We start from the raw sequence: 9,979 nt of genomic DNA, 5'->3' as shown, positions 1-9,979 counted from the left end.
TAATTTATTTAATTTGAACTGAATGGATCGGTGGCTTGATTGGTTTGACCACCAATCGATCTCAAAAACAATAGTTCTGATATATTTTAGTGTTTAGTCTATTATGCTTTGTATTGATTCGATTTTAGTTCGTGTAGTTCGAACACGTTTTATTTGCAATTTATACTATATTATAACATTTTAATAATTAGACCGATGGTCGAAATGATTAGATCACTAGTTCTCGGTTCAATCGATTCGATCGTCGGCCCAACAGGCAACAATAATTAAACAAATAATTAAAATTTATAAATTTGGTTCAATCGGTATAATTTGGTTTTGTTTTTACAAGTTACAAGCAGATTGTTCATATGTCAATTCAATTCCTATTCAAATCGATATATCAACTGATTCACAATTCAACCAGTTCAACCAACTAATCCATTAACAGGAATGAATTGGAAATTTTTATTTTTTAATATTAAATAAATATCAAGTACAAAAATATTCAACAAAAATTTAATAAATAAATAAAATTCAAATTTCACAATTTTCAAAAACGTTGAAATTTTAGAAGAAGTTAAAATCGCTTTTAACATTGTTCCAATTTATTTTATTTTCTATTCAATAAAATATTTGACCGATTATATCGGTTTTATGTTCAAGTCCATCTTATGTAAATTACGTGTGGACTTATCGTATATGGTTCTTAATTATATTTATTCTAATTTATATCCAATTATTAATTTAATTATATTTTGTAATCATTGATTTTAATTATTCGAATGCAATCTTGAATTTATCATTAAAAAATTGACAAATTTCTAACTAATAAAATTTTCCATTTTATGCCTTGATACCCTTTAAACTTTTGTTTTTCATTGGATCGAATAGTAAAAATTCAATACTCTTTTAGTATTAGATTAGAGTTTTTTCTGTTAACAAAATATATATATATCTCCATTTAAAAATCTGACTCGACTAAACTCGACTTTTAATTTAATTTAGATTTAATATAATTATCTAATACCGAAAATTTTTAAACCAAGAATAATATTTAATGATAATAATCAAAATAGTTAAAAAACGTGTGGGCCCCTAATTGAAGATTGTGCTTCCACACTTCTGATGGATACTCTCAACATGCTTAAAATCATAAATATATATTTCTACTTCTAGAAGAAAAAAGGAACAAAACATTTGTATTTTTTATAAATTTGGATTTTAATTTTATATTTTATTTTAAGAATTTAGTCATTTTAATTTTAGATTTTAAAATTTAAGTTTAATTATTAATATTTTTAAATTTTTTATTAAATTGGTTGATACGATATTTTAAAAATTAAAAAAATGATCAGTGTAATATTTTTATTTTATTTTATAAACACGAGAAAATTCTATAAAATATCAGCATGTAATCTTATAAAAGGGAAACATATTTAACCAAAAGGAAACACGAGTATCACATAAAAAAATATTTCAATCTCGAAACTCGGATACTAAATGATATATCAAAGCTTTAATAATAAATAGTATGTAATCCGAGTTTTCAATTCAACGAGCTGAGCTAACACTATTTTTTCAATTCAACCGATTCAATCGATCCGTTTTTTATTCCTTAATTACTAAACATCAGTAAGAGTATTAATGCAAGCATAGTTCGATGATGTAGCAAATACTCTGCTCAAACTATCGGAAAGGTTTGGACAAAAGTATTAAACATTTAGACTCGGGTAAAAGAAATTAGGCCAAATAAGGTGATGGAAATTTATGATTCCTATGTTTTCGTTTTTACGAGCTCCGAAAATTAGGATGGTTTTGACTCGGTTCTCCCTAATATAAATGCAGGGTTTTTCGGAAAAGGTATATAGAGTTTTACGGTTGAAGTTTTTACGGGTTTGGCGGCACGGACTTATTCAAGATGGAAGAGAACGGCGGAACTGTGATAGTAAAGAAATGAATCCTCCTATTTTGAAGACTTGCAAAAAGAAAAATAATAATAATGATAATGTTTTGGTTTATGACCTTGAACGAAAAAAGGGGGATTGATGCGGTTGCTTCTTTGTCTTAGCTTGAAGTGTGTGGCTCATCGTCGTCACTGCCACCGCCAGTAGAAGGGGCAGAACTCCAACTAGATTGTTGTGTGGTTGAATGAGGAACAGGTGCACCTTCAGAGAAAACGGAACCGACCGGCTCACTTGAAGCGCTCACTGATGATGACATTAAGGCTGGAGCAGGGTCTTTGCTGGACCCTGAAAGAAGTTCGGGTCGTAATTCCGACGATGAGGATGATGGAGCTAGAGTACCGATTGTAGTTCCAACAGGATAGGGTGCAACAGGCATATCGGCAAGGGAAGATGCAGATGGACTGTAACTTAATGTTCCCATAGGATGATCAAACCTGCAAGCGGCTCCAAACTTGCACATTCCACGTTGTGTATAGTGAGTGCAAGTGGGCGCACCCTGATAGAAAAGCACACGAACAAGTACACAAACAACAACTTATGAGGAAAAAGAATAAAAGAAACTCAACAGGTCCTATTACACATATATGTCACACACGGCAATTGTACTCAAACAAAACCAGAGAATTAAAAACATAATCAGAAATTCGTGTTCGTGATGATAGCATGTCTGAATATTAACTAGCTTGGTTTTAGAATGACATCAAGAAAGAAAGCTAAATAAAGTGGGACCAGCATAAGCATAAGCATACCACGCGCAATAATGATCGGAAGGAAGACTAGCTTGGAATGGATTTTCAGCATATTGTGAAACTTAACCTCACAACAAAAGTCACCTATGCCATGTTTATACCAATGCTTACTAACTCTTGCAAGTTCCGAATTCTGAGGTAAAAACTACTAGGAAAATATAACTTATTACGAACAACTTATCAGCCTTAACCCATCATCTGAAGTGCTTACCATAATTGCTCATCCTATCCATCCCCAAGATTTACATTGAAATTGAAAAATTAATGCATCAAACATCATCACGAACTTTATTAATGACACTCAACTTGTGCAGTTGATGGAACAATTATGGCTATTCTTATAAGAACTAGAAAATTTAACATATATAAATTACCAAGAATCGAAATCTAGGTTAGAAGATCTTTGATATTCAGAAAGATATCACAATCCCGGAAATGTTTGTACACCCTTAATGGTAAATTAATAAATGTATGCAAAATAGAACAATCTTTATGTTCCTAAAATAAACATGATGATTTGTCAAGTCGCGTGTCACAATCATTAATCACATAGAAGCATAAACATGCAAACAACAAAAGGTTGGCATATGCATCTATGAAACAACGATAGAGATGCAAACCCGAGGTACGTTCTTGATGATCAATTATTGTAAAAGCCATCACATTGGTAGGACATTTTACAAGAAGCTTACCGGACGAAGCGGAAGACCAAGAGGGCTAAGGATGACATCTGCTTTTGGTGCAAACACTTCCGGTGGATGATGATATCTACAGGAGGATCCGTATTTACAACGACCGGTCTTCATATAATACTGACATTCCGGTTGCCCAGGTCTCTCCGGAAATGACACCTCCTCCTGAATATTACTTGAAGGCTCGAAACTAGATGGTACAAATTGATGAGAGCCGGTATAGGCAGTTGCAGAAGGAGACAATGGTGTTGCCCCAAAAGTTGAGCTTGACGGAACAGTCGGTTGAGTACCATAACCGACAGGTCCCTACACCAAGCAGCATTAACAACCGGAAATGTAAAAAATTAATAGTATATTCAAACATTGAGGGAACTAAATAAAGTTATATTCACCCACCGGATATGGATTCCAACTCGGAACACCTTGAGAAAGCAACAAAGGACCGTAAGGGCCTTGCACATACGAGCCTGGCATTAAGGGAGGCCTAGCCATTACAACTCCGTATTGTTGAGAGGAAGGGCCAGATGGTGATTGCACCGTCGAATACATGGTTGGAGCGGGCATTGGTGTAGGTGCAGGTGCAGGTGCAACTTGTGGAGCTGGAGATGGTGCCGGAACTTGCATAGCCGGTGGTGCAGGATGATGGAATTTACATGTTGTACCAAATTTACACTGTCCCGTCTTCACATAATAAGAACACTCCTTTTCACCCTGTTCTACAGATTGCTCGATTATTACACAAACTTAACAATAGCGTATCTAAAAATTCATGTTGAGTGATACAAACCGGACGTAATGGATATCCGTAATAATTTAGTGGCACAGAGCTAACAGAACCACCTCCTTGCTTGGGATGATGGTACTTACAAGAAGCACCAAATTTGCATGCTCCCGTCCTCATATAATACTGCAAATCAATAAAAAACGAAAGCCACTAAATAGTAAAAACAAGACAAAAATTATCCAAGAATTTAAGCAATGAACAATAATCGACATTGTACTGTTTTGGCTTACATAACATAACCAAAAAAGGTACCTGACAAACCGGCTGGCCCGCTCTCTCCGGATACTCTCCAACACCACCTCTTCCAGCTCCCATAACCTAAAGCAATCATCATCATCGAATTTCTTTCATCAATCAAAACAAATAAGCATCAAAGTTATACCAAATATAGATTTCCAATTACACCATTGCAGTAATAGAAAAGAAAACTTTGCATTTTTGCCCTAATATTTTAAATCCCATCACTCCAAAGACCATGATCAAACAAAAAAACCAATAGAAACAGATAAAAGAAATTATAAAAAATAGAATGATTCGATCAAATTATCTATTTTTTTTACCCCAGCACGGTCACGAGGATGATTGAATCGGCACTTAGAACCATAGCCACAAAACCCAGTCCTCAAATAGTAAATACAATCAGCTTCATCGGGTCGTTCCGGGTATGATTCCGACCCACCTTCTAATCCCAATCGACAAACCGGTTCTACATCTCAAATAAAAAACCCATATCAAATCCCACATTACAAAAACAAATAATGAGCATATGAATCCGGAAAAAAAAAACCCAAATCCGAAAAAAAAAAAAAACCTTCGAGTCCCGTTTCGGGTCCCTGAGTATTCCATTCCGGTTGCGGATCGGATTCTGGGTCCCGCTCCATTTAACGTACAAACAACAACCCCCAAGTAAACCCTAACTGTAATCCGATCAAATGGCTAAATATATCTCTTTTTCTAGATGGAAAACGAAGAACAAAAAAAAAAAGGACACAAAAAAACCCAGAAATTCTCTCTATGTCTCTTGTCTTTCTTTCTTACACTGAACCAGAAAAACACACACACACACACACACACTGTTTTGTCTGCTGTTTTTTCTGGGTTCAGTTTGGTTTTTTGTCTAAATTTTCTTTCACTTTCTCTCACTTTCTTTCATTTTCTCTCTCTGCTTTTTTTTTTTTTCTCTTTTTTCTTAATGCGTCGGTTGTTTATATACGCGCCAAATAGAATGGGTAAATAATAAAATTAAAATAATTTTAATTAATTGATTATTTATATTTTTATGAAATGTATTGGTTCTAAATGACAAATATGTCCTCATTACGTGGCGATTTTCATTGTCGGGATAAGGTTAAAATAGTCATAAAAGGTAATAAAATACTTGGATTTATTTGAATTAATTAATGATACTATGGGGCTTAAAGAACCTAAGGCGAAAAGGTTAGAAAAAAGATATTAATGGAAAGTTGGTGGTTGACGTGGCAAAAAAAGAGTGGTGTTTTTCTTCATTAAAAATTGAGAAAAGAGTTAATTCTATTGTAAGTCCTCAAACTATATTCTAGATTTTAAATTGATCCCTTAAATTGTAAATGTTCTAATTGAGTCATCAAACTATTAGTTTAATATCAATTAAGTCTTTCTATTTGTCTAGCTATTAGCTCAGGCATTATATGTCGGTATAAATCTATGTGAAGCATAATTAAAACAAATGGATCAAATTATAAACATACGTGTGTATATACTGCATAAACAAATAGGTTTCAAACGAATAACACCTAATATTGTCCTTTCGAGTTAATGCATTAAATCCCTTTATAGAGGAAAAGTTGTCTTTTCTCTTGTGGCTGGTTGCTAGATCAGCCACCACTCATTCCTTCGATCATTTGCTTTTTATTCTCCTTTCTATTTTGGGTTAAAATACGTTATAAGTATCTGTACTCTTCATAAATTTAAAATGTTAATATCTTTGCTTTGCATATTTTAAAGTTTAAGTCAAAATAAATAAATAAACAACTCACTTGGTAGCTATGTAAACAAAAAAATGGCATTGTAATGAACTTGAATTTCGAAAGCTAAAAAGTAAACGAACTAAATTTCTAAAAATAAAAATAGAAGGACTAAATTTCAATTTTACAAAAAATACAAAAACCTAAACAATACTTTAACTTCTAGTTTTTATTTTTGTCGAAAAGGTATTTACCTTTGTTCCCAGTTTGGTTATCAATTGAATAAAACTGGCTATCAATCAGATTGATATTTAAATCGATTTTATTAACTGATGTCAATTATAACCGAACTAATTAAACTGATTAAACCAACTTATTTATATTAACTCGATTAATTTAATTTTAATATCCTTAAACTCGAATAATAAATATATATTTTTAAAATTTAGGATTTTTGGTTTTTTTTTTAAGTTTTACCTTATCTTAATTACCATTGAATTTACAGTAATAATCATACCAAAATCACAACTTATAATGTCAAAATGACACCTTATTTATTGGAAGATGCATGTCCAACACATCCCTCAATTTTATAACAGAGTAGTAGATCACATGATCGAAGTCTTGATTGTTGGTATCAGTAGTATGCAAATATTTGATATGACCCCAATTTCAATGCTGAATTTACTGATGGAAGATCCGAATAATTTTGGTGCTGTTTTATCTTTTTTTTTTTTTTATTGTAATTGCTTTTGTGATTAAAAAAATACTAATTTTAGAAATAAATTTTACTTTGATTTTTGCTGTGGAATAACACAACACAATCCTTAATTTGTTTTAAAAATGTTTATTTTGTTGCTACAATTATGACAAAATATTACCTATGGCAGACACAAAATGAAAAATTGTAAGATCACATGTCTCATTGTCTACTAAAATTGTACATTTTTTTCTTTATTTTAAAATGATTAAAATCTAATATAAAATTGAAATCTTATAATCGTATTTAAATTTATATAAAATATATATAAATTTTAAATTATTCATGTTAGATAAAAGTGTACCCAAATATTTTCTTTTATTTAATTTTTACTTATTTATTATTAATTTATTAAAATCATTGATGAACCAAAGCTGTGCATGCCACTCATCAAACATCATCTTATCCTTTGTTTGGTGGCTGACTCAAAGAAGACATTTTTAATGACTTTGCTTCTTTTAAAATCCCTTCTTCTTCTTCTTCTTCTTCTTTTTTTTTATCAAATTTTAAAGTTTATTTTAATAAAAAATTTGCAATTTAATCCCTCAATTCTTTATTTAAAAAAAATACAATTGACAATGTTGTTAACTAATTAAAGCTTGAACTCCATAACTATTCCCATATTGAAGCTTGAATTTTTTGTCCAAATTACACTCTAAACTTAGCAATGTTGTTAGCCCTTGAACTTGATGAACTTGAAAATTGTTTTCATATTAAGGATCTAAACTTTACGATTGTTCTTACATCGAAACCTGAACTTTAGAGTTTTCCAAACAATATCATAGACTAACTTGAACAAAAAAAATTCAAGCCCCAAGGTGAACGCGGTTACCAAATTCAGAATCTAGCTTAGACAAAAAGAAAATCCAAACCCAATGTGAGAATAGTTGCCAAGTAGAGGCCTTAAAAAGTGATTTAACCCTGTTTAAAACCAAAATTCGATTAGACCTGATAGTATCAAATATAATACGATTAAAACAACACGAAAAATGCTAATGGTGTGAATATACGAATGTGTTAAATTTTAAATGAATATAAAGGCAACACTTTCGACATTAAATCCCCAAATGTTGAGATTCAGAGTAATTGTATGAATCAATTGAGCTAAACAATACGAAACCGAAAGGGGACTAACAAGGTTGCAAATGAAACTCGTTTCACACTTGCATTTAGAGAAATGAAGATTAACAAAGCTGTAAAACGAAACTCATTACGCGACTACAAACGCTAAAATTCGAGCCCCGAACTTACCAAATGCCATCTCGTAAGGCTGACTGTATTACCAAACCGAGATAAACTTCGGGTTATGCTGCATATCAAAGACGCTAATCCGAGACCTATTTAGATGCACTTCAAACCAACAAGACTTAATTAAACAGCAAACATGTTGAGCTTAAGGTTTCATTAATGGAAGAAAATAATACAACTACAACAACTACAACAAGCTTCAGATCAAAAGAATGAACCAAAATCCAGGCGGCACGGCAATAAAAAGGTTAACGCTGCAGTCTACATTAACTCACTTCTCAACATTTTCTTTGTATAGCTTTAAGAGCTCGGGTGCTTTCTTTACGAAACAGTCACCAAACATCCTGATGAACGTCTTCTCCGATGTGTCAAACAATACAGACAATTTAAAGTCATTAACCAAACCTTTTGATGACAATTCTCGAGCAAACAAAGCCCTCGGGACAATCCTCTTCTCTAAACTCCGTGATAAAACACTCGATTGTTTGGCAACGAGAGTCGAACTGTAGCCCATTTTGTTCACCAGAAAATCCATTATAGCCATGATCTTATCTTCCGAAACCGTCATACACAACGGATACCTTCGGAAAGCTTCGTGAATCTCTTGGTCAGACCAACCCCATCTCTTATAAACATCAATCTTCTTATCTAATGTGGATTTGGTCATTGATTTCATAGCGAAAACCACATCGAGAAACTTCTTCCTCGAAGTATCGATCCCCATTCTTTTGACCTCCTCAACAATCTCCTCAAGTCGAACCGGATTAAACATAAGTGTTCTAGGCTTACGATGAAGCTGCAAAAGAATATTCGTTTCGGGGACTCCAATTCCTCTCAAAATATTCATATTCGGAAGCAAATTCTTTTCGAAATCGGATACAAGAATACCAGCAAATCGTTTTATAGACTTAACAGCCTTATCATCAGATTGAAACAAGTTCCTAAGTAAATTAAATGAAGGGATAATTCGTTTCTCTAAACTAGCTCTCAACAATGTAGGATAATCACTCAAGAGCTTAGCAAGCTCAGGCCTTGAAAAACCTATGGAGTAAAGAAACTCTAATTTGGGCAAAAGGGTTTTCTCAGTATCAGAATGAAGCAATTTTGGTTGTCTTTTGATGAGATTATTTATTTGGGTCTTCGAAAACCCGTGATTTTCCAGGAAAATAATCAGAGAATCGGGCTTTTCAGGGGTTTCAAAATGAACATAATTTGAAGTCCGTGAAGCCGATTCTGGGGAGAACCCACATTTGTTTATAAGGTATGAAACTGTAAAGGAGTGTTCATTTGAGCTAATGGAGAAGAATCTAAGAGTACTTGATATTTTAATGATTGAAAGATTGAAACTTTGAGAGGAAGCCATGGCTTGCCTCCCATGAAGAAGACTAGTTCTAAAGATGGAATAAAACATGGGAATTGGAACTCAAAAGTCGCACTCACTAACCTCTTTTATGAGACCCCAAAGACAGAATCTGACCTTTCCGGCAAGGAATATGAGAATTGAAGCCCACCGCCAGCGCCGGTTAAACCTCCCAAACCCTCCAATGGTTTTATTCTTAACCCTACTGGGGGCTTTGCTTAGATTGTTCAAGCCCAACTTGCTTTATAATCTAATAATTAATATATATTACAAATCGGGTTAAATCCATTTGAGATCCCCAAACTATGGCTCTTATTTTAATTTGGTCCAAAAACGTCAAATCATTAAGATTGAATCTTTAAAATATTAGTATTAGATCAATAAACTCTTTTATCGGTTTCGTCATTAGATTGGACATCAAATTTCAAGTCATAACGTAAAATTTAGCTTTTAACATTTACATCTTTTGTCATTTGGCCCTTTATTTTTTTTAGCTA

The 9,979-nt window shown here is 32.8% G+C and overlaps 2 protein-coding genes across 2 annotated transcripts; both read right to left on the bottom strand.

Annotated features, from left to right (window-relative positions):
- Positions 1-1,374: 1,374 nt before the first annotated feature.
- LOC108483670 (zinc finger CCCH domain-containing protein 34-like) lies at positions 1,375-5,396 on the bottom strand. Its single transcript, XM_017787194.2, has 7 exons — positions 4,983-5,396; positions 4,732-4,877; positions 4,424-4,489; positions 4,175-4,294; positions 3,784-4,098; positions 3,388-3,693; positions 1,375-2,442 (listed from the first exon to the last, which is right to left on the bottom strand). The coding sequence occupies exons 1-7, from the start codon at positions 5,050-5,052 to the stop codon at positions 2,047-2,049; spliced, it is 1,419 nt and encodes a 472-aa protein (XP_017642683.1). The 5' UTR covers positions 5,053-5,396; the 3' UTR covers positions 1,375-2,046.
- A 2,617-nt stretch (positions 5,397-8,013) lies between these two features.
- Positions 8,014-9,712, bottom strand: LOC108480797 (uncharacterized). The gene is made up of 2 exons (XM_017783900.2): positions 9,567-9,712; positions 8,014-8,918 (listed from the first exon to the last, which is right to left on the bottom strand). The coding sequence occupies exon 2, from the start codon at positions 8,892-8,894 to the stop codon at positions 8,394-8,396; it is 501 nt and encodes a 166-aa protein (XP_017639389.1). The 5' UTR covers positions 8,895-8,918; positions 9,567-9,712; the 3' UTR covers positions 8,014-8,393.
- Between the last annotated feature and the right edge of the window lie 267 nt (positions 9,713-9,979).

The sequence above is a fragment of the Gossypium arboreum genome, chromosome 1 (assembly GCF_025698485.1).
Source record: "Gossypium arboreum isolate Shixiya-1 chromosome 1, ASM2569848v2, whole genome shotgun sequence".
Classification (NCBI taxonomy): Eukaryota; Viridiplantae; Streptophyta; class Magnoliopsida; order Malvales; family Malvaceae; genus Gossypium; species Gossypium arboreum.
The sequence above is the reverse complement of the archived record's forward strand: the minus strand, read 5'-3'. Positions and strand labels throughout refer to the sequence as shown.

What these genes read in the sequence shown, in the direction of transcription:
- LOC108483670 (XM_017787194.2), bottom strand. Translation starts at nt 5,052, where the DNA reads ATGGAGCGGGACCCAGAATCCGATCCGCAACCGGAATGGAATACTCAG. An exon ending in ACCCGAAACGGGACTCGAAG is followed by an intron (nt 4,878 to 4,982) that starts GTTTTTTTTTTT and finishes TTTGAGATGTAG; the next exon opens with AACCGGTTTGTCGATTGGGA. An exon ending in CGGGCCAGCCGGTTTGTCAG is followed by an intron (nt 4,295 to 4,423) that starts GTACCTTTTTTG and finishes ATTGATTTGCAG; the next exon opens with TATTATATGAGGACGGGAGC.
- LOC108480797 (XM_017783900.2), bottom strand. Translation starts at nt 8,894, where the DNA reads ATGTTTAATCCGGTTCGACTTGAGGAGATTGTTGAGGAGGTCAAAAGA.